This window comes from Chelon labrosus, assembly GCF_963514085.1.
Source record: "Chelon labrosus genome assembly, chromosome: 13".
NCBI classification, from domain to species: domain Eukaryota; kingdom Metazoa; phylum Chordata; class Actinopteri; order Mugiliformes; family Mugilidae; genus Chelon; species Chelon labrosus.
This window is the reverse complement of record NC_140346.1, coordinates 12,445,967-12,470,486: the sequence shown is the minus strand read 5'-3', so window position 1 is coordinate 12,470,486 and position 24,520 is coordinate 12,445,967. Positions and strand designations below refer to the sequence as shown.

Here is a 24,520-nt window from a genome sequence, read left to right as displayed (position 1 = left end):
ACGGTGAAGCGACTGACATGAAGCAGAAGACAAAGACACAGGATCATGCCAGACTTGATGAGCTGGCACACTCCTTTCTCTCTCTCTCTCACTCTCTCTAGCTCCCTCCCTCTCCCCTTCTCTCTCTCTCTCTCTCTCTCTCTCGCTCCCTCTTTTTCTCTCACACTCTCCAATTTGCACATTTGTGAGCAGAGCACACTGTAAAGGTTCAACAGGACGCCACTGTAATTTCCTTGAGGGGTTCCTGTAGGGCATTTGTACGATGACTCACGGCTGTTTGTCTCATCAAAGTAGCCTAATGCAAACAGCAGAGAGGAAACTGAAATGTCCACCACATTTGCTATAATTAGAAGGCTCCTGCTGCGGAGTGACCAATTAGACATATCTGATACTGATATATTGCTTCCTGAAATGAACAAACAATCAAACTGCTCTGCAATAGTGTCAATGTTATTTCAACAACCGTGGAGGCTTGTTAAGACCTAATGTGAGAATGTCAGCTGATTTGGATAATCTCACATCAGACTACAATCGTTCTAGGGTCTGATATTTATGTATTTGTTTGTTTAAAGTCTCAGAAAAGACACTGAGAGCTAACAAGCAACGACAGCGGTATTATCAAGGTCCAACGTGGTGTCAGGGACACTGAGGGTGCTGAGGCCATGATCGGACTGAGCTGTGAGGGGGGTGGGAGTAGTGTGTGAGATTTCGGGTAACTGCATCCAAGGTGAGCAAGGCAATGGGGTGTTATCCGCTGTGTTAGCCGCTGAAGAAATACTATGAAATAAAGGAAGTCATTGATAAATTGGTTTGATTTTGCATTAAAATTCATATTAAAAGAAGCAGTTACGTGTCTTTAACCCAGGATACAGACAAGGCAAGTCATTTGGCTTATTTAACACTAGAGACAGAGTAAACTTTCTCACCAGCATGGAAGCTTTGACACACACACGTATGTATGTACACTATGTGTGTGATTATTTACTAAAAGTCACACAGTATGTATGTCCAGTTACGTTACTTTTGGACTCTGACTAAATGTACAGTTTGTCCATTTACCAAAACATCTTCAAGACACAGTTATAGAGTATTGGCTTAAAGCACAGACTCCAAGTTTAATTTGAGAGTAACTGCATCCAAAGTGGAGTAAAGGTGTAAGCATTACAGCTCTTTAATATGTAGGGTTATGGCCTTTTTCAAAGTGTGTTCGAAGAAGCTCTCAATACAAGGGAAATAGGCCATCACCCAGCTGCAAAAAAAACCAAAACAAATCCTCCATAGAGACACGGGGAAGAGTGGCCAAAAAAGACCTGGACGCCCCTGAAGACAACAGTGGTGGCTGATCCTTTCATGGTAAAGCAAACCCCATTCATCACATCTAGCCTAGTGAGGAACAAGTCATAACCAGAAGACATCACAGTAGAAGACACAGGAGGTTCACCACGAGGTGCAAACTATCCAAACCTTAAGAACAGAAAGTCCAGATTATACTTTGTAAAAATAAATGAATAAATGAACTATCTTGGCTGCAGAGTTTAGGTGGATCTGTCCACTAAATAGTCTCAGGTTGCAAGAGCAGTGGCAGGTTGCACACACCTGACAAACACACATATATCTGTGTGGGACTTTCAGCAAATACTCACAAAACTGCACATCTTACCCTTAATGTCCCCTTTCACCCCCCACACACACACACACGTACACACACACACACACACACACACACACACACACACACACAGAGACACACAAAATGCGTCTGGGGCTTAGAAAGCCTGGATTTTGTACAGCCTGTCTCTGAAATTGGTTTCCATTAGCTCCACTGTGATTATTAACTTTCCATTGATGCAGCAGCGTAGTCATAGTGACGTCAAGCAACGTCCTTGACAAGAGAAGCAGCATCAAGTCACCTGCTGAGGAGTTCAACAAGTGTGTGTTTGTGCAACAGAGAGAGAGAGAGAGAGAGAGAGAGAGAGAGAGAGAGAGAGAGAGGGGGAGAGAGAGAGAGAGAGAGAGAGAGAAAGGGAAGGAGACAATGTGTGTGTGTGTGTGTGTTCAGATAAAAAGAGAAGAGCGTACTTACTGCACAGAGCAATGATGTGGCTGCTGTCTTCGTGGACAAATTTCTTAGTCACTGATTCTTCCATAATCTGCTTCACCTGGACACAGAAGAGCCTGAGTTGGTTACTTCGTCAAGAATCATTATCGCCATCCTGAACAGAGCCTCATCATCACCGTTTTCATAGCCAAGGTGATCCGCATTGGTTTAGCATCAACGACAACAGATACCGTCACGGGAAATTACAAAAGCACAACCCATTGACAGAAACTCAGATGAAACTGACCTGAAAACCCAGGCATACGTCAGTGTTGCTGTTTAACTGATGAGTGATTTCTGAGAAATGCCATTATTATAGCACTTCACACTAAATTACATTAAAAAAATATCAATATTGGAAAACACGCCTAGCTCACACATAATGCCTTGGGCTTTTCTTAATCGTGCTAATAATTGTTGAGTAACTGAGTGCTAGACAGAGCAACGATGCTATTAAAGTAAAAGACTCTGAAATTATTACTGGAATAGAAATTGTAGAAAGATCAAGACTCCAGCAGCACTTGGGGATGGAACAACTTTAGACCTAAGAGGTCTAATGAAGTTGCTCCATTTACTACAAGTGCTGCTGTTCGTTCATTTCTTTCTGGAAGCAAATGTAAAATGCGACATAGACAACAAAAGACAGAGAAAGCTATCCCCTGAATGTCAGCAAAACATGGTAGAGAATCACCAAGCTAACTGACCCCACATTCTTGGTTACTTTGGTGCGTATTTCTTTCTAGGAATAGGGATCAATTTTGGCAAGAAATATTCCAGTTTCTGGTTTCCCTGCGCTCAGGCCTCATTGCCATCTTGAAGCCTTATTGTTATACGGGGCAAAAACCTTCACGAAGTAACAGCTTTTAGTCTGGGCCGATAATTGGCTTCCAACTTAGTGATAGCCGTCAGAATTACTAGTAATAACGGCAACGCATTTAAGCATCACGTCCATTTGGGATGTTTTAGTCCTACTTTTGTTTTGCTTTGTCTGTTGTGAAGAGAATCGTCTTAGTAAATCGTCCAACAATGTGAAGACATTTGTTAGTGATGGACACCCATACGGACGCCCTTTCTACATAGAGCACACAGTTCTAAAAATGCAAATATAAAAGTAATACTGCCTCCTTAATATAATATTGTGACAGCTCTGACAGTCCCACCCAAACATCCGCACCACTGACTTCCAATTAATACTATGGCATCCTGAAAACATTCAAATGAGTCTTTCTGCTGCGATCTATTGTGTCTCTAGGGAGGAGAGCCTGAGCGAGCTCAACAGCACTGGCTCAGATTGGTGTTCGCTTGTCTAAGTTCGCTCTCTCTCCGCAGAATTAATTGCCGCCAGTAATTAATCCGGGACCTGTCTGACACCTCTTCCTTGTTTGGGACTAATTGATAAACAGGAAGGATTTAATTGCTTGGTTGTGTGGTGATAATAAAGCTCTAACTACAGAATCACTCAGTTCAAAACTTTTTTTCCCCCTGTATTGTGGAGGTGTGGGAGGTTGAGGTAGAGCTTCATCATCCTCATCGTCAAGATAAGGTTCAGCCTTCATCAGCTTTGCTAATTAAAAGGGTTTTTTGGGGGGAGTGATGGCATACATCACAGATTTTATAGTGCCAGTAAATTCAAAGTCAAAGAACATTAGGTCCATTTTCTCACTGGTATCCACCTCATTTTTCAGTGTTGAGCTGGAACTTTAATTTTTAACTCCAAGTCAATAACTACAGAAACACTAATCCAGCCTTTCTCTCCCAACATTGATTTCAAGACTTTGCTTTGCCTGTCTGTTGATACAGTGTACCAACCTTGTTCCATGGGTCTTTTCCTAAATTTGAGATGGCCATATCTCATTTTGTAGAATTTATTTTTAATGCCACGTCTAAACATAGGCAATTATGCAAGTGACTGTGCACCAGTTAACCAAAGCTGAAATCTTTTAATGTTTAATCAATCAGCAACAATATAGTTTTTCTGATGAGAACCAAGTCTTTTATAACTGAATTCCAGTTGCTTAGGCAGTGATTCAACATACAAACGTTGGAAATCCTGATTAGAGAACGGTCATGGTTGTGGTAAAAAGAAACCACCAGTACTTGCTGGTAATAATGGGATTCAGTCAGTAGACCGTGGTTTTTAATTTTCTACAGGTAATCATTCACCCCAGCCTCCTCCTAAAAAGGTTTAGCTATGCTACAACAACATTTTAAGCATGCCCACAAGTGACAAATAAAACAAGATTTTAGAAATTAAGCAGGGCTTCAACGTGGAATATTCCACACATCAGAGAGGCTGCTGATGTTTCGTATGTAGTCTATTGGCTCTGCTGAAGCTCTGTTGAAATGTGCTTGACTTGATTTGAATATCTACCATCTCCACAGGTTGACTTTTACAGTAAATCTGAGCCAGACCTCTGACCTTGCTGCACAGAAGAGAATGCGCCACAGAGTGGGCTTTTCAATTTGAAGTGAAGTGACTTGAAATTTGCAATGCCTCCCCCTTTTTGCACTTTAGTGCAATGTTACACAACTGGCAAAAGCAATTCTGCAGTCTGCAAACTGCAAAGTGGATTTCATGACTGAATTACTGTTAAGCTCATACTGGTGATAATTACGACAATAACAAAACCCACACATCTTGAAGTGCATCAGCCAGAGACTGAATGGTGGTGGAGGTGATGAGAGCATTCAAACGGTTCTCTTGGGTCACTCTACATGAGAAGTGTAATTGAACTGTATAAATCTTTTCAAGTTTGTAGATAAAAAAGCCTAAAAGACACGCTCTTTCATCTACAGATTGAGCTCCATGCACATGCACATGCAGGCCATGTGGTTTTTCATGTACGCCATGTCACCTTGTTGATCTATAGTCTAGTTGGACGAATGCCAGTAGCCTACTGATCTAGTTTAACTGGCTTTTACCATTCTTGTTAACATGACAGTCATTCATGCATGCCTGGAACTAGGGAAAAACAAGGAAATGTCATGGTATTTGAGTGGTTAACACAATGAGCCATTCATTCACAGACATTAAGTATTAGTGTTCTGTAATTATACCAATGCCAACCTTAAACCGACTAATCCTTATGTCAAACTGCCACTATGTATCTCCATACTCGAATACTAAAAGGCTTTAATTAAACACAATACTTTCAGATCCCACACAATTACCGAAATTTCTCCTTTACATGCAGCTTTTTAAAACCCTTCATGCAGTGCCTCTGACTGACCATATCTTCTGCAGAGAGGTGCAAGTAGATCCATATATTTCCACACAGCTATAGCACAAGCCAGTAAATCAGAGTGAAGGGACAGACAGAGGCCAGAAAGAGAGGTCGATACCTTCACCTGGATGGGATTGACTGCCAGAGTGAATTGACTTTGTTTGGGAATGAACCAGTTTAATTAGTGGTGGCTGTCAAGGATTACCTGGGGTTTAAAATTACTCCTTAAAATGTGCTTTAAGCGTATAAAAAGAAACGTGTATCAATCGGTTGTCCACTGACACAGATCATTACGCTAAAGATGGTTAAGGGTTAAGTAATATTTCACATTTAAAAGGTGCATATCCACCACATAAACGTTTCCCCAGTGAACAGGAAGTTTCTGAAAAGATTCAGTTGCCCTACCTGCATTACCTGCATTTCCTCCAGAGGAACCAGTGGCTGAATTAAAACTAAATGAAGGTGGAACATTTACTCCCGCAAAAGGAGGGTAGTACTTTATAAGGGTGTGGGAACTTGAGACGACACTATTATGCTTCTGATAGTTTGGTAGGTCCAAGGATTCAAAGTTATTCGGAGAATGTGTCTTGAAATGAACTTTGATAATGTGGACCTGCTGTTCTGAAACCACGATTTCCTGGAAACTATCTCTGACAGATATCTGCATAGGCATGGGGTCACTGTGTCCCAGTGTCCCGTCCCCGTGATAAGATCACTGTGTACGTCAATGTAAAAAAAAATTAAATAAAAAAAAAAAAGAACTATAAATATTCTTTGACTGAAACTGTCGGGGGTTCAATGGCAATAAACATCATTTCGACTCACAAGTGACAAGACACTGCAAAGCCGTTGCTTTATTGGAGCTGACAATAATCAAAATAGAGCAGCCCGAGAGATTTTATAGCCGACAATGATTTATTAGAATTTTGAACTACAAGGCATTAAATATAGTTTTATATTTTGACTTCTTTTTCTTATTTCCCTGATCGACTGCTGCCATTGAGGTCAAAACTAAAACTCCACTTACATAAACATATGTACAGATGTGCTCTCATTTGCAATTAGTTGTTCTGAGCTTTTCACACAACGCGCCCTACATGCAGACAGTAGCATTTATTTACTTTTTTAATGAAAGAGGATTTTCATTAACAACATATCCTGCAGAAAACCTCTAGTTCCAGGGACGGCACTAAAATAACAAGACGCCGTCGGTAGATGTCAAACGGCTGAGCGGAGCTGGCTGACTTTGAAACACTTCTAAGAATCCTGAAGCTAATGGTTTCTGGGAGGAACAGGGGGGAGAGCTCATTAGCCAACTGTCAGTTACGTAAGGACACATTTACTTTTCCCTTCATTTCATGTTCATGACCAAGAAAAACAACGGGACACCAGCAGTTTGCGTCCAGTGACCACAAGGGCGCTAATAAAATGTGCTCATTCGCCAACCCTGGGACAGGACATACAGCAAAACTAATTCAGACTGGTTGTTGCTGGTCCAGGGCATCCTCACAGTTCATGATTACGGGAGATTACAATCAGGGCAGCACAGCGAGCTTGTCAGTTGCCTGAGGTGAGTGATTTAATCTGAGCACAAGCCTGTTTGGTTTGTGATAAACAAAACATATCTTATAACTCAAAAGTACTGGTTCAACGTTACGTATCCTAATGCATTGCTTACGCACCATTTTTAGCTTCCCCTTTCAGGTGGTAAAAAATAGCCACAAAAAAAATAAATCTGTGCCTCCTTTTTATTAGCCTCGCTACGAGGTGACAGCTTGTTAGTTAGAGTTCATTCACGGTTTTTGGGACCCATCTTTGTCGTAATTGCGAAGCATGGTGCGAGTTTTGAGATACATCTATAATGATGTATCTTAAAACCTGCACCAGGGGTTTCTGGTACCCAAATTTGTCGTAATTGCAAAGCATGGTGCGTATGCTCTTTGGTCTGAAAAGAAAACACTGCTGTATTTTCAAGCTGAAGCTGCACTTGTAGTCTTCTAGTGCGTCTCATTAAAAGCTCTGCACAGCAACGCAGGTGCTTTCAATTAGTGCCGTGAAGACCTTTGCTAAGGCTGAACGTGAGATGGGCTAAAATTAAATGTGTGACATCACTGATAAAAATACATTTTTCTCGCAGAAGCCATTTTTGGATGTGGAAGATTGGAAATGTGCAATGATAATTACTAATAACTTCAATTAACCTCGAAACTAAAGTAGCTCTGTGGCGTTATGCCATCATTATTTTTTCAGTAAATATCTAGCTTTTCCTCCTGTGGCATGTCAGAATGTCCTGAAATAAACACCTATAACAAACGTGGAAGCCAAAAGCAGATGCAGGAAGCTAACAGGTAAATCTGTCAGGCGAGGACAGTCTGTACATGTCCCTATAGTCCTTAGATGAGTTCTGATCAGGCAAAAGAATTGAAATCACTTGTGTGGGTCCACCTATTGTGTGTGTGGCCTTTCAATTATTACATTTAAATAACAATACTTCAGCTTTCCCAGAGATTCATGGGAATGAAGTGATTACATGTCCCAAAATATCAGTCTGAATAGGACATGTTTGACATGGGGCATTAAATCTACAGGAAGTATTACATAAGAAGAAGACAAATAACATATTTTTTCTGTCAAAAGCTTCTTTAAACAACTGGCTGTTTTGCCGACAGCATGTTTCTGTCACCTCAGTTGACGTTTACCCAACAGAAAGAGTATACTGAATCCAACAGGATAAAAAGTGACTGGATCAAACGTTACTGGGTGTTAATATTTTCCAGTTCAACAGATTATCCAAGGTTTACTTTGAATCCTTCCAATCTGGCCAGTTTGTTCTGATTTAGATAGTTACATGATGCATTTTTATCTTGACTGTGTTATAATTCTGATTATTACTAGTGCCCATGGAAACACGGACACCTTAAGGCTCATTTAGGGTACTGCGGGACATAGGCGTCGTAACCTACGCACGTAGCGTAGCTGACTGCCTCCCTCTGTGAAAACACTACCTAAGCCTAGTCAGCGCTGTGGCTTTTTTTTTTTTTTTTTTTTAATATGTTTTTGGGGCTTTTGTTGCCTTTATGATAGGGATAGCTGAAGGTAGACAGGAAAGGGGGGCAGAGAGAGAGAGGGGATGACACGCAGCAAAGAGCCACAGGTCGGACTCGAACCTGGGCTGCTGCAGCAAGGACTCAGCCTCGGCACATGGGTCGCCAGCTCTACCCACTGAGCTATCCCGGCGACCCAGCGCTGTGGCTTTTGTTTCTACTTCCTGCTTCACTTTCTACTTCATCGATCACTTTCAACAACGGCGACTGAAACTTTCACCGAAATTTCGCTGCAGACGAATCGTACAAACGTTTGCTCGATGTGTTCCATGTTTATTGATCCAAAACAATCAATTTACCCTACTACCAAGCGGACCAATCAGAGCTCTTGTGGTCTGCATTGCCGCGGAGCGTAGTTCCATTTCTGAGGAGGTGCACGTCAGCTACGGCGCCAGGGTCTGCGCTGTCGCCGTAGCTATGCCGTCAAATTGGCGCAAAGCCTAAATCGCCTATTACACATACAGTCATGATATAGTATTAAATGTTAAACAACAAACATTAGTTTTATCGCACAGACTTAAAGCTCTATATTCTGCCTTGATGCGTTTGAATAAAATATTACATCAGTGAATCTTGACAGTGATTCCAAATCTTAGCAAGTCAAATTAAAATTAGTTTCAGCACAATAATCAACTGTTTCAGACAGCCAGTTGTTTCTGTTTATTGTTTTCCATGCAGCACAGTGTGGAAAAAAAGGTTAGCGGGCCACTGACCAAAACTAATGCAAACTAGATGGTCAGTTAAATGCTGCTTATTTGTTTCTCTACAGCAAGAAAATAAACGGCAGTCTCAAGTGGTAGAAAATGTACATTCAACGGTTTCCAAGTACTAAATTAAGCTGCAACGTTAAGAAAAACTACAACTGATGATTACTGCCACTTGCTACCTTAATTATTGTTTTTTTTCCATTAACCAATTTGCTGTTGCTATTTGGAAGGGAAAAGTCACAGCCGCACCTGGGGAATTACTAAATAGTCCCTTCTTAAATAGGTGGCTGATTGTTTTTCTGTTAAATAACTACTTGTTTCATCTAACAACAGTTCCTTTAACAACAGTGTCACAATTCAGTTCAGTAAGAGCTGAGGTGTTAAACACAGTTTAAATATTACAAGCATTTTTTTTAGAATACCGTGTTCCTCCGTGCTGTGGCCTCCTCAGTCTGTGGAAATACAATAAAGTATGGTCCCATTCTCATCAGTTATTGCTAGGCCACAGCAGAGATATAGTTATTAATGAGGCAATTATTTATGCCCTAGTAGAGTTGGTGGTAAAGGAGAAGGGCTGCAGTAGGGCTGTGGTGAAAGCGGACTCTCTCGACAGATCTGTCTTTACTTGTCTTGACCAGCGTGCTGACCTCCCGCATCTTTTCACACGCAACAAAACGGATCTTCAGAACACTTACAGACACTGCAGCGTTCATCTTTTCGCCTTAAACGTGCTATATCCTGTGTCAAATCAATTTCTCCACTTTTGATGCTCAAGAAAATAGAGCGGGAATTAACGTTTCACCTCAGTGTGAAAAATATCAAGTGGATATCAATGCAGTTTAGAGAACCGGCTTGATCTCCGGAGCTCTTGGAGCGGCAGGTAGAAATTACTCTGTCCCAGAGGGGGCTTCAGTCTGAGGAAGAACTTACCAAACACTTTGCTGCATAGTGCTATAATATTTCTTCAGGCAAGAGGAAACATTATGCTGCTTAGCTGCAAAGTAACTCGGTGCAGTAAACAAAGGAAAATGATGTTAGAAAAATGGAAGCCCGTGGCAGCGGCTTCTAACGCCATGGTCAGTTTATTGATGTTGGCAAAACCAGAGCAGATTTACTGAGCTTGAAGTCTACTTTCTTTTTCACAGAGCAGCAGTAACTGTTGCCTCAGGTAAAAAAAAATAAAAGAAATCTTCAGTCATAAGTTACAAATGCGGTTGCAACAGAATTAAATACGTTCGGCTAACACAACATACACGGTAGTGCACTAATCCATTCCTTACAAGAGAAATAATCTGCTACCTGCCGGTACGCTTCAAACTTTCATTTGATTTATTTCCAAATCCACTTTGAAATATATTTATCAATTCACCCTCCTAAATCAAATTTCCCTGCTTTAAACTTCGCTTCCAACATTTGCAGACACTCTAGCTGTCTGTGATCTGCTGCTGCTGTCGGACGAGAAGCCGGAAACACCTCAGCTTTTAGTGGGCTGCAAGAGATTAAAAGCTGATTGTTGACTGACATTGTGATGTAGCTGTGGGACAGTGAAGTAACAGCTGAACCCAGTCAATAATATGTAGGAAAAAGAAAAAACATACGTCTATATATGCACTGTAGAGTTTTATGTTTGGCTCAAAGATCACAGCTTGGTCACAACGTCACCAAATGAGAATCAGACCAGCTAGGTCAAGATTAATAGGAAATATGGATCCTGACAGCAGTTTTGACACGAATACGAATATATAAATATATCCATTAGAGTGGAATCAGGAGTATTTTGGATTAACATGACTATGATTATTAAAACTATAGCTGAAGGCAATGGTTTTACACATTCACAGCCACTTTTCTATCGCCACACTAAATAAATAAAAGCTGTTTTCAGGTATCATTAAGTGTATCCTGTCATTTCAGTTCATCCCTGTCAGTTCTCCAGGGCTGTGGCTCTGACAGCAGGATCAGAGTGGTCCAAGCACTCTCTCAATCACCTGCCATTATAACATTTGCCACAAAGATTTTGGTTTCTCGTACACCTCACAGAATTTCTGCAGAGAAAAGGTGATTTTAACTCACGCGGTGATTGTGACTGATCTGTGATGCATTAAAGTCAAACTGGCTGAGATTCTGGGATTGCCATTGTTGAATTGACTATACAGAATACAGAAAGGGTAAGATAAAACACGTATGACTACAACTAAAAGTCCTTCAGGCCTAAGATTGCTTTCCGACATGAATATTTGAAATAGAATGAGCAGGTTTTTCCTTGTATAGAGAACGTGATCTCTAAAATCCCTTTTCACTTTTGATTCATCGCCGCCTGTGGGGATGCTGTCCGACTGGCTGCAACACTAACATCAGAATATTATTAGGAAAAAGATTTAGCATAGCAAATGCCTCTTAGAGCTGTAATAGTTCTTGAGAGCAGAGAAGCCTTTCATCTAGGCACGGGCCGCTGCCTACATGGAGCGCCCCTGTGCATATCACAAAAACAAAAGGACACTGACGGTAGCAGGTGAATAGAGAAAGGGACTTTTTGTTTCAGTACAAGAGACCACCTGATAGGGCCGCCTCACTGCTGTGATATTAAACGTCAACTGATGCAATTTAACTTCTTAGGGAGCTGCTAAAGCTTTCAGTTGCCAAGCAATACTGAGGCACCCGAGTGCCACTTAAAGAGACAGGGAGCTCTAAACCAGGAGCCAGTCAGCTCTGTTCAAACCAGGCTCTCTCTCATCCCAGTTTACTATGCTATAAAATATCATAAGGCATCTCTTGAATGAACTGTAGTATAATCACACCATATTTTTTTTAAAACTGGATGAACACAGAATAACACAAATATGTGAAAACCCAAATTAACATACACCAATCAACCACAACATTAAAGCCAGGAGAAGTATATAACATTGACCATCTTGTAAAAATACAATGCTCTGCTGGGAAACGTTTGGACTTGGCATTCATGTGGATGTTACTTAGACATGTACCACCCACCTAGACCAGACCAGGCACCCCCACCCTAAAGCAATGACACTCCTTGATGGCAGCAGTCATCCCCAGCAGGATGAAAAACGGCTTAGGATCAACTCAAAAAACATGAAAAACAGCACAAGGTGTTGACCTGGCCTCCAAATTCACTAGATCCCAAACTGATCAAGTATCTGTGGGATGCACTGGAACAAGCCTGAACCACAGAGGCCCCTCCACTCATGTCAGAACTGTTTTGGTGGCACAAGGGAGACCTACACAGTATTATGCAGGTGGTCATGTTATACCTGATCAGTGTATTAGCAATTATTAAAAAAAGAAAACACACTGGGAATAACCACCATGTTACAAATACGCCCAATATTTTAAATGACAACTACTAACAGATTGGCCAATGTTGGTATCTTGAACAAAGCACTCTGATGTTATAGAAGAAACACGTGCAACAAATGCGCAAATTGCCTCACACATGACAGCTAACACATAATGACAATCTGCACGCGACTCAAACTCTGAGGTCACAAACCATTCCGCCGATACGCAAAGTGGTTTTTCTTAAATGTTAACAGCCAGGAAACATTAAGAATTGATGCTACTGCGGCAGAAGTCATCCCGGCCAGAGGTGTGTTTGTGAAGACGCAGCTCGCAGCGTCAACACACAGCCTCCAAAGGCCCAGTCACCCAAGAATGCGATGTTCCTCCTTATTTCCCCCAACGGTCTGTGTTTAGGAAACACAAATCCCTGCCGCCTGTAGATATCCTGAGGAACTGAAGCTATTTTGAGCCTTACAGACATTGCAATGATTCAGTTATTTAAGACTGTGGAATGGCTGCAGGAGGACAGATAAGTATTTCGCCTAAAGAGTCCTCATAGTGGAGTGGGAATAATTCGGGCCAGGGTTCCACGTGAAGCTGCTTTACTTACTAAATGAGTGCGTATTAGAATCAATGAAAGCATCATTAGAAACGCTGGTACTTTCTCAAACCCTAACCCTGACACAACTAATAAAAATTAAACTTGTTTTCTTGTCCACGGGCTGTATAGCAGTGAGATATCTTATCCCAGGCGGGTCCCTGTCTCTGGGCTGTTGACTCTGGCTTTACAAAGTCTTGTGGGTAATTTGACAGAAACTTCACAACCTGGAGGGCACTTTCGCTTGACTTGACTTTTAGATTGTTTAGACTCTCACTTGATTTCGTAGGCTTATGGAGGACTCTGGCTTGTCTCAGTCTTGTGGGTTTTGTGATCAAGTTTGTCACAGACTTGTGGGTGTTTGGACCGACTTGTGAAACTCATCTCATGGGTGTTTAGACTTGGACTTCTCTCAATTTCAAACTCTGCCTTGTCAAGTTTCCTGGGTGTTTTGACTTGGCCACATTTTGTTGTTTGCTGTAGCTTTTGCTTTCCAACTTTTTCTACATCCTAAGGCCTGCCCTGAGAGATTTAATTTAAACCACCACCAACTCTCAAAACAACAACAGTAAAACCACAATATATTAATAATCAATTACTTTAATGGTTGAGTTCTTATTGGATCCATGTTAGAAACTGATCTTGAGTTGGACCTAAAGTCACTGCCAGTAAAGTCGGTTGCATGCCACTGAGCATCATCTATCAGCTGTAAAAGACATCTGTCACTCGGTTTTTGGGGGATCCTTCAAAACAACATAGAGGCGCTAAAGATGCAACTGCAGGTGCATTCATGAAAATGTCAAGAAAAGCAGAGTCAAACTGCAAGGAACACAAGGCACTGGCTGGGGAGATGCTTCAGATGACAGACTTTTTACGTCAGCTGCAGTGGTATCAGTTCACTAGACCACAAGCTCTCTCAAATGTATCACATGAAATCCTGATTACAGTAAGTGATTTCTGTGGTTAAAGTGGAGCAATACGAGAGAATGTGATGCTTTTCAGCTCACAAAGCACTGACAAGACTGATTATGATATTTATTTATGCCCCCCCCAACGTTTAACTGTCACATAGAGTTTGGGTTTGGTATTTTTAGCTTGACCTTTCCTCTCCATAATAATGACGAAACCTCTGACTCGCTCAGACGGATATATAGGCAGCGAGCCACACCTTGCCACATTCAGTCTCACAATCAGCTGATTTTTGGTTTCCACTAACATTTCACTTGCAGAGAAATCTTCCCGGATGCAGCGTTTTGCGCAGCCAGCACGAGGATCACAATGGGTGTGGGTAGAGAGGTTAAAGGAGTGATGATTTATTCCTCGCTGGAGAGATGTGAGACATCCATCACCAGGAACAAAAAAGCCCGTAGCACCGCTCGAGCTGTGGATGTTAGCGCTGCTGGCAGAGACAGACAGCAATGCCGCTGTACTGAAAACACTTCAGACAGAAGGTTTCATTAAGGCTTTATGCCTGCAAGGCTGGCTTATTAATGGATTCCTGGCTCTTATGAAGGATCGTAGTATTATAGAGGCATATTACGCTAAATAATCCAAACTTATATTTTTTTATATTTTAGGTAAGATGCTCAATTTCAACTTTTAATATAACTTACACTCACTACAACCATAACACAAGACACATAAGATTAAAGTGCACATAATGATGTGCATTCCTGTATGTAATTTATCCGCAATAATCGGAAAACATGAAATATCATATATTAAAATATAATAAATGTCCATAATTAATCCTGTAATATATATTCCTGCGGAATTTCTTTGACTGAACCAACCAGAAAATAACGGTAATGCAGAAACTGGCATGCTACTATTAAAGAAATTAAATAAAACAGAGTATAGCCTAATATAATAATATATTAATGCAATATGCAGGTATTAATCATATATATTCCTGTAGTGTTATTTATTTATTTTCCATAAACCAATCAGGAAAATGATAGAAATACAGAAACAGGGATGCTAATAATACAAAAACTACAATAAGGTACTGTATAGCTTAATATAGCAATATATTAATGCAATATATATGTATTAGTCATATATATATATATTCCTGTAGCGTTATTTGTTTTGGGGCTTTTTCCCCTGAAGCATGTAGGAAAATTATGATAATACAGAAACAGGCATGCTAGTATTTTTTTAAATAAATAAATAAAGGTACAGTATAGCTTAATATAATTATATATTAATGCAATATACGTGTATAAATCATATATATTCCTGTAGTGTTTTTTTCCCCCCTGAACCAATCAGGAAACAGGGATGCTAATGATACAAAAACTAAAATAAGGTACAGTATAGTGCAATATGAATGTACTAATAATATATATATTCTTCCAGTGTTTTTAGCTAAATAAAACAAATTACATTTAAAGTAAAATATTTTGAAAATGAATGTTACGTACGGAAAGGAAACAAACATGCTAACCATAGATAAAAACCTATAAAAAATAATGTAGACTTTAGCATTAATTTAGCATCAGTTTGACAACTTAAACTTAAACATAACGAGGGTGACAATGTGGCACCACACAGCACGTAAACATTAATACACCCGCCAAAAAAAAAAAGAGCCAGTGCAACACCTCGAAGCCCTTTAACGTGATTTTTGGAGCGAGTCATGTCATTAAATGATAAGAGTAAAGATGTAAATGTGGAGCTCGGCGGGCCGTCAAACAGCAGCGCCTACCTCTCGTTTGACGTTCCATAATAATTTCTCCTTGTACTCTTCCTCCGTGGAGCCCTCCATGTCCGTGCGTCCGTCCGTCCGTCCGTGCGTCCGCCCGCGGTGTGCTCGACAACAGGTCTCTCTTCCCCCGACACTCTCGGTCCGCTCTGCCCGGCCTTTCAGAACCGCTTTCCTTTTTATTCCTCGTTTCCTTCTTCCTTCGCTCAGCTGGACTCTGACGCAGCCGAGCAGCTTGGCGGCGACGTCAGAGGATCCGCCTTCCCCACTACACTGATCAATGGAGGAGGGAAAAAAAAATAAAAAATAAATAAATAAATAAATAAGAATCACTGGAGCCCTCGCGCCGTCTCTCCTCATCCAGCCCCGCCCCAACCCGCAGCCCCGCAGCCCTGCAGCCTCCCAGCATCCAGCTCACCAACCTGTAGAGCACCTCCAAGTTATTTTTAGCATGTTCCTGCTCTTCCTCCCTCCGGCCAGGAAGGGGTTACGGGACGGGGAGGATGCAGATCTACCGTGAAAGGTGTGAAAATGTTGGCAGCGTCTGGGCTCGTCATTGTTTCACGTCTTCCTTGAGCAAACAGCTCTGCTCTGCATTGTTGGGGGAACCCAGTGGAGGGAGCATGTAATGAGATCATTAGGTGAGCTTGTATTTATTTATTATTTATTAAATGGCTTCATTCACATGCTTGGCACAGAGGCGTCCACCTAAACGCACAGGCAGAGGCTGTAGCAGATGAAGGATGCTATAAATAGTGCTTTCTGAAGCACATGTTGACCATTGTCAGAGCTGAGCTGATGCCAGGCTGGCCTGCTGCAAAATACGTGACGTCACAGCAACGTGATGCACAGTAACCTCCTCTGGTGGGTGGGTGGGTGGGTGGCTGGGTGGTGGGGACCCATCACTAAACCTCCTGCTTGTGCCTCCGTGTGGGCTGAGGGTGTACCTGCAACCAGGGGTGGCTGCTTTGTACCTCACTTGAGCCTCGTTCACCGACAGCTGGAGTTACTTCACGTACAACGCTTCAAATATGTAGCAGCTTGGGCACAGCACAATTAATCACATTCGACACAAAACCATGTATGCAAGTGTAGGTAGGCAAAATTAATATATAAACTCAACTCATAATAACATAAATACCTGTCTTTTAACAAAATATCCAATCGTGTATAGTGCAGGGTTGGTGCTAATCGTATCCTCAGGCGGTGAAGTCAAATAACTCGGTCCAGCGTTGCGTCTCTGCTCCTCCGGTGCCCTCAAAATGAAGCCAAAAAGCTGCCTTTCAGACTCCCATGTCAAATCAACAACATGGACTGTTCTCCCTGCTGCACCCCTCCAACTCACTCCGGTCGCAGGTGAGCATCGGGTCGAGTATCTACACTGTATTTGCCAAAAGTCTTCACTCATCTGCCTTTATGTGCATATTAACACATAAGTGACATCCCATCCTTAATCCACAGGGTTTAATATGCAGATGTAACGGCGTCAACTCTTCTGGGAAGGCTTTCCACAAGGTTTAGGAGCGTGTTTATTACAATTTTTGACCATTCTTCCAGAAGCGCATTGGTGAGGTCAGACACTGATGTTGGGCGAGAAGGTCTGGCTCGCAGTCTTCGCTCTAATTCATCCCTATCGGGTTGAGGTCAGGACTCTGTGCAGGCCAGTCAAGTTCTTCAACACCAAACTCGCTCATCCACGTCTTTGTGCTCCCTGCTTTGTGCACTGGTGTGCAGTCATGAACACCAGGAAGGGGCCGTCCCCACGCTGTTCCCACAAAGTTGGGAGCATGGGATTGGTGCTTCAGGCAGCATATGGAGCATATGCGTTCTGGCTTTCAGGTATAAGAGTTCATACATCTTTTGTGTAAAAATAGATTTGCACCTGAGCCACCTGTAGCATCAGGAAGGGGTGTTTAATGTGATCTAGGGAAGTGAGGATCCGTCTCATCTAAACATTTTTTTTCCTCCAACCTTTCTGCTCCGAAAATACAGCAAATAATAAAAGAGGTGACAAATTTAAATTGCTTGTTTTGCCTGACCAGCAGTGCAAACGTTATGTAAGAGAAGCAAGAATTCTTCATAAGAACAGATGATCAATAAATAATCAACCATCAGCTTTTACTGTTCATCTGTGGAATCAGCTTATTTATACATATTACCTGTATGTCAGCTTTAGGCCGGCACTGGACTGCATCAGTTTTGATTAAAGACTGTCTAACCTACTTGCCTTACTTCTCCACCAAGCAAATGTCTATAGGTGTCGGAGATTTTCAGTTATTCTTAGTACACGACATGCCTATTAATGTAATTACATGCACAGTGGTGTGAAAATGCTTTTGGTGCAAAAATATAGTCCACCATCTGTTTGACAGCAGTGGTATTCACTGGTGGTTTAAAACGTTCTTATCCAAAAGTCAAAGCTCATTTTTAGCATTTATGGTGAGCACTTTCTCCACCAATCACCATTTGATGTAATTAAATTAAATTATGCAATTATCAGCCTCACTGTTTACTGTGTATTCGTTTGTGCAAACAGATTTTTATTATTTTTTTTCCTGGCACTGCAGCTTCAAATTAAAAGCATTTAGTTGGCTGCACACCTGAAATCCTTCAGCTAGGTAATCAGCATAATGGACGAATTGTGACGGAGTTAATTGAACTATTAACTTCCCTGTGTTTAACTTTCTACGTACGTTTTGTGGCCACTGTGTTTTTCTGTGTCAACAGTGGGCATGACGAATAAACCAGGTCTTTGTAGTGAGTCAACAAAAACCTGAGTACTTGACTGTGTGCAACCTTTTGTGATAGCCGAGTGTGAATTTTAATTATTACGCCTTTCCCCTAAAAACAGAAGAGAGACAAACAATAGTAGAATAACAGAAACTTTTATCTACACAAGAGGCATCGTGGTGAACTGCATTAAAACATATGAAAGGCACACTAATTCTGGTAGAACCGCATTTGGCAAACAACAGGCTGTAAATGCATCTGAATAATACAATCTCAAAATACAAAACATGCTCTCCTGCTGATGCAGAGTCTAAGTGCTATGATTGTAACAATATTTCTTCTGAGAAATAGTGCATATTAGTGATTCCCCCCACTATTTAGAGTAGTCGCTCTCAGCGCTTTGTAATAATGCTTAAATAATGATGGACAGAGCAGCAAAGGTCTAGAATAAAAAGTCACATGTGTACGTGCACGTTGAGGGCAAAAGTCAGATCTCTTATGGATGGTGATGGAAGTTAGGTGATACAGGATTCAAAAGAAAAAAAGAAAAACATATGAGCGTCATCAGATTTCATGTGTAAATATTTCACATTAAAAAAAATGCTGAAATTTGTCCGGCTTTTGTTGTTGTTGTGTGGATTCAGTCTCAGTGGCCCAGTGGCCGGTCGTCGTATGTGCTGTACCTCTTGACGTGGATTCGACGGACTCGCTCGCGTAGCTCAGCTCCTCCGGGCCCGTCCTCTTCCTCGCTGTGAGAGCCGCAGTTGTTGTAGCTCCGGCGCGTGGCCTCCAGCAGGTAGTTGTCGGGCAGTGGCATTGTTTCGTAAAGCAGGGTGTTCAGAGTCTCCTCGTAGATGCGAGCTTCAGGAAACTCCACCTGAGGCCACAGACAAAAGTTGTGAATAAATGTAAAGCATATACATGATCCTTTACAGGTCAGAAGTCCAACTCTCCCATACACACTAGCATACTTTTCCTTTTCTCTCATCCTCACCTTGGTCTGCTTCTTCTCCGTGGCGTAGACGATGGACGTGCAGCACACCTCGGCCAGCTTGCGACCCTGACCGTAAAAGGACCAGCAGCAGATCTCGTCTCCAATCACGTCTTTGATGAAGAGGACGCGTCCGTTGAAGCTGAGGGAGAGCCTATCGAACAGCTCGATGTTCTTCAACAGATTGTCGTCCGAGTTACTATCGAGACAAAAGCAAATTGATGTGGAGAAGAAAGCGCTCCATCATTTGCTCAAATCAGTCGCCTGGGGCTCATTGGAGTTTATTAGATGGCGGGAGATTAGCGCTTCCCCTCGCTGAGTACTTTGAAGAAGAGGAAAAATCAATCATCTCTGTAGTAACAAATTCAGTGGGATGGATTCTTACCTGGTGTAGGAGTACTTGTTGTTGCTTCTGTTGTACACCAGCTTCACTACAGGCTAACAAAGGGGAGACGCTCATTAAAATACCCAGGATTTCCTTGAACTGATTCATTTCAAGAATGCATTTGATAACAAATTGTGTTTTCCTTTGAAGAAATACAAAAGTCTTATGTTTGTTGTCTGTAAAACGATTTAAAGATCTAAGATGTCTAATGTTATTTGATCTTTCGATTAACAAGAAAAAATCATTTTGAAAACAATGTCTCTGTTTGCAACATGGAAATGTTGTTAAAAAATTCAAAATGTATTATACTTTCATCTTTACAAATTCCAGCTTCTTCGTGATTTTTTTTTTTTTAAAGGTCTTTTTTTTTATTGCATACATTCTGACTTGCTCTTGCATGAAAAGCACAAATTTAGTTTGAACCTCTGTTACTGCCATGATATGCTATAAAAGATATCTGGTCTCCATTTACCTTGCTCGAGGACTGGATGAGCCTCTCCTCTTCTTTACTGGACGTGACCACAGGTATAACACACAGCGGCTGCTCTTTATTACCCTGTCGATATGTAATATACATTGTGTGTTAGACATCAAACTTCATCACATTGTTTTTTGTCATACCTACTGTGCCCCTGGCCACTTTAACCCCTCATAGAAAGAGTGCAGAGCCGGATAGTTTTCACTTAAATACGTACTGAGAGGACCACTTTAGGAACATTTTAAGAAACAACTTGACAATGCTCTCTGCTGGACAGGCTATGTAACGTTAGTGTTACGTTTTCTAAATAATCTGAACCACCTCTCTAACATCGTTTTGCTACTTTACTGTGTTTGTGCATTACAACTTACAAGAAATGATAAAACTGCAGACTGCTCAAGTACTTGGACATGTCCTGTATTTCAATAAAACAGACGTATTAATGTGGTTCATCAAGATTTTGAAACTGAATCTGTCAATATGAGGATAAAAGAAGTAGAAAAAAAATAACAATGACTTCAAAGATGGTTGAAATGCCGATATCAAGAGTAGCATCAACATTAAAATGAAATCAGCAGAATTATGAACAAAAATACAGAAGAAGGCGTGGAAAGAAGAAATCATGGAGGGTAAAAACTGCAGCTGCTCATGGGTTAAAGCAAAACCTCCCCTCTCTGATCTGGTGGTACCTCTGTTATAGATTGGTCATGCATGTCTCAACACATCAGTGGGATAGAACGCCCGCCTGCGCTTATTGATGATTGAGTGATGATGGCAGAAATGGAAGGCAAGCAGAGGTACACAGACAAAAACACGCTGGACCACTTCTCATAATTCAGCAGGACAAGAATCCTACAAGACACAGTAAAGGTGACCGAACAGCATTTCAGGGTGAAGAGGTAGGATACCATCGAGGGGCCAAATCAATCATCCAGCCAGCTAAAGGTCAGACTAAAGTCAGAGATCCTATAACAAGCATGATCTGAAGGTGTCTATAGGGAAAGTCAGATGCTCTGCTGGTTATGTAATTATTATGATTTGAGATTCCAAAACTCTGATAATGTGGAAGCATTTACATATCCAAAAACATCAATCAGACCTTTACTGCCAAGTGCAAAGTGGTTCTACCCACTGTGGAGAGTTCAGTCTGACAGAAATATATCAGTAGGTAGGTGAATCCTGTGAAACCACATTTACAACGGCACTGTCCGCAACATTTGGATTTTTTTTTACCTCTTCAAACAACTCCGTAATTTACTTCTACCTCTATGCTTCTGACCCCACTAGAAACTCACTTGATGTTTAATCCAAGCTCAAACATGCACAGAAAGCATGTTTTTATTCAAACCAGAGAGAAACGATGAGATCAGGCACTTAGATGGTCTACTATTGAGAGACTTGTCAGAGGTTTACACTGTCCCACTGAGTCCCATAGAAAAGTCCTTCTAGTCAGGTTAGTTTGTTCTGAATGAGGTGACTACATGAGCCATTTTTATTCTATTAGTGGAATACTAGTATCCATGTAAATGGAGTAATTGCCTGCAAAGTATTTTCTACCAAATACGAAGATGAAGATGATGATGATGATGATGACGGACTGTATATTGCTCAGTATCGATATAACTGACCTGCAGGGTGTTTTGACAAAGCTCCACTAGGCCCTGGATGAGGTAATACTTTGCTTCAGCCAGCAGCTCCTGCACAGCCTGACGGCCTTTGGGTACGGCGACCGTGCCGTTGCGCAGGTAGCACAGGATGCTGCCAAAGTGTTTCCCACTGCGGTCAATTAAGATCCAACCTGGGTGGAAATGAAAGAGATGGGACTGAGAATACGTTTACAGAAACCGCAGCGGCGCTTCGACAACTAAAGCTTGCACTCAGGCCAAGCTGACAGCAAAACTAGCGTCTATGAGATGCAGTGACAATATGTGTGACTCTTATTATTGTTAAAATCATCATGGCTAGAGCTGTTAAGATCATGACGAGCAACAGGTGTGGTCCACAAAACACATTTGAGATCTCATTTCCTAAACATGCCATGAATGCAATAGTAAAGCTGCACAGACAATCTGTCTGGTTAACTGCAGAGAAAGGACAGCAGCACTGTGACAGATCCTAACCAGCTGGGTCAGAAACTGTTCCCCCTGCCCTCTGGACGGAGATACAAGACTATAAAAACAATTACAAACAGACTGAGGAACACCACTGTGTCCTCCATTGCAGCTCCTGCACAATCAAGCCAAGTAATTAATGCACTTTATCTGACTGTCTGGATTATTATTGCACCTTATTGCACCTTATCTGACGACCTGCTGCTACTCTTGTCTGCGTTTTCAGAAGGTGTTTATTGTCGTCTGTTTTAATGTGTCTGATTTTAACTGACAATCACCAATAGATTTCTGTTGTACGATGTACAAAGGCAATAAAATCTATCTATTAAGAAGTTATTGTGTTGAAATGTCCGCGTATGAAACTGTAATGACACGGTAAACAGAACATTAAAATGGCTAGTTTGTGCACTGATGTTGACAGATCGGTGTTTAAACAGTATAATATGGATTTTATATTTGCAGAAGAAAAATTGTGTGCCAACGGTTCACAGATGTTCACCTTCTTTATCAGTGAACACTTCCTTCTTTCCGCTGAACATGGCTTTCAGCAAGGAGTCCTGTTTGGTCAGCACTTGCAGTGTGCTGTAAAACAGCGTCCCGCCAACGTTGAGGCGGACATACTTGTTGGCCAGTCCCACCGCCCCCCGGTAGCTGCAGGTCTTGGTCTTGGGACACGCCAGAGGAGGAGCTAGGGAGGTGGAGTCAGTGTTGGCGTGATGCTGGGTTAGGCAGCTGTCCCCGGACATGTCCCTTCGGAGATAGATGACCACCCTGCAGACGGTGGTCCGAAGGTCCCCCGCCGTGGTGACGGCTACTGATGAGGCCGCCACAACCTCTCACTGATCCAGATCATTCCTGGAAAAATACAGAGCCTTGGAGGTGCACCCAAAGTTCCCTATGGAGAAACACAGAGAAGGCCAGTGTTGATAAAGGCTGTTTACTGGTCAAGCAGGACGCCCAGTGGAGGAAAGCATTCATCACAATGCAGGAAACCGCCCTAAAGTTATCTTTTCCTCAGTTCTCCTTCCCATTAAATGGAATGTGCCTTTGTCGGAAACTAAAGTTCAGTAAATGACAGATTTTCACGACAGAAAAGGGGTCATCTCATTTATTTTTACATGAACTAAAACGACCAGCTGGATCTCTAAACTAGAGCAGATTGTGGTAGTGGTCCACCTAAAAGAGAAGTTGTCTCGGTTTAACAGACTACTGATAAGTTTAAAGCTTAAATTGTTAAGGGTCAGGGTGCTTCGTCGACAATTTATAGCAGTAAAGTTATTCTGGCTAGCTCTTGTTAGCTAACATGTAAAACTGGTCTGAGGTAACAGAGAGTTGGGATGTCCTGGTCGCTCGTGAAGTTTTTAACTCCCACTATAATGTGACAGTTTTAACATTTTAAAAACTCCAACACTTCACAGCGCTAATTTAATATCTAAAATGTCGTTTTCAACTTGTCAGCACCGACTGTTTTAAACATCCCTGTAACGTAAAGTTTTGTCACCGCTATTTCCTTCGGCCGTATGTTTTGCTAGCGTTAGCTGAAGTTGAATAGGATGGACAAATTAACAATACAGGTACAGAAAAATTTAGCAGAGCCAATAAGTGGGGATTATTGTTATCATTATTACCATAATTACTGAATAACAACGGAGAAAGGTTGTGCTTTCCCCAGGTGTGACTGTTCAACTTAACATAAATCACGTTAAATCGCGAGATTCGTCAATAGCGTACGTAACGTACTCGCCCTTATTACAGCTAACTACACGCATCAGCCTACGAGCTTTGCTCACTTACCGTCCTCCTCGTACGGTCTTTACGTGTTGTCAAACAGCCGAACGCCAACAATTAACTTTTCCCCTACAGCCGAGAGACAGACACTGTCAGAAGGGTCTCGATTTAAATTGTTGTAAAAAGCATAAAAAGTTCAACTCTGTTCACCGTCTTCTTCTTTCAACTAGTTTACGGTGGGCGCTGTACGTTGAGAATCACAATGCTGCCCTCTATCGTCAATAAGGGGTATTGCGCGCTGTTCCAATTCACAGGTTTGCAGAGTATAGATCGATAGATAGATAGATAGATAGATA

At 41.6% G+C, this 24,520-nt stretch overlaps 2 protein-coding genes across 2 annotated transcripts in view; both read right to left on the bottom strand.

Annotated features, from left to right (window-relative positions):
- sgsm2 (small G protein signaling modulator 2) overlaps nucleotides 1-15,953 on the bottom strand; it is a 76,409-nt gene extending 60,456 nt beyond the window's left edge. Inside the window, exons 1-2 of the mRNA XM_084558966.1 lie at nucleotides 15,745-15,953; nucleotides 2,084-2,159 (exon numbers count right to left, since the gene is read on the bottom strand). Of these exons, the coding sequence (XP_084415092.1) occupies nucleotides 2,084-2,159; nucleotides 15,745-15,804 (136 nt within the window). The 5' untranslated portion in view covers nucleotides 15,805-15,953. The remainder of the gene's footprint in view (nucleotides 1-2,083; nucleotides 2,160-15,744) is intronic.
- A 1,964-nt stretch (nucleotides 15,954-17,917) lies between these two features.
- tnfaip1 (tumor necrosis factor, alpha-induced protein 1 (endothelial)) lies at nucleotides 17,918-24,376 on the bottom strand. The gene is made up of 7 exons (XM_084558781.1): nucleotides 24,231-24,376; nucleotides 22,936-23,331; nucleotides 21,954-22,123; nucleotides 20,320-20,403; nucleotides 19,848-19,900; nucleotides 19,466-19,661; nucleotides 17,918-19,348 (listed from the first exon to the last, which is right to left on the bottom strand). The coding sequence occupies exons 2-7, from the start codon at nucleotides 23,180-23,182 to the stop codon at nucleotides 19,118-19,120; spliced, it is 981 nt and encodes a 326-aa protein (XP_084414907.1). The 5' UTR covers nucleotides 23,183-23,331; nucleotides 24,231-24,376; the 3' UTR covers nucleotides 17,918-19,117.
- Nucleotides 24,377-24,520: the final 144 nt, after the last annotated feature.

Bases quoted from the DNA above. Each gene is read 5' to 3' on its own strand.
- tnfaip1 (XM_084558781.1), bottom strand. From the start codon at position 23,182: ATGTCCGGGGACAGCTGCCTAACCCAGCATCACGCCAACACTGACTCC. The intron at 19,662-19,847 runs GTAAGAATCCAT...TTGTCTCGATAG, and splicing joins AACAAGTACTCCTACACCAG to TAACTCGGACGACAATCTGT. The intron at 19,349-19,465 runs GTGAGGATGAGA...CTGTGGCCTCAG, and splicing joins CGGAGAAGAAGCAGACCAAG to GTGGAGTTTCCTGAAGCTCG.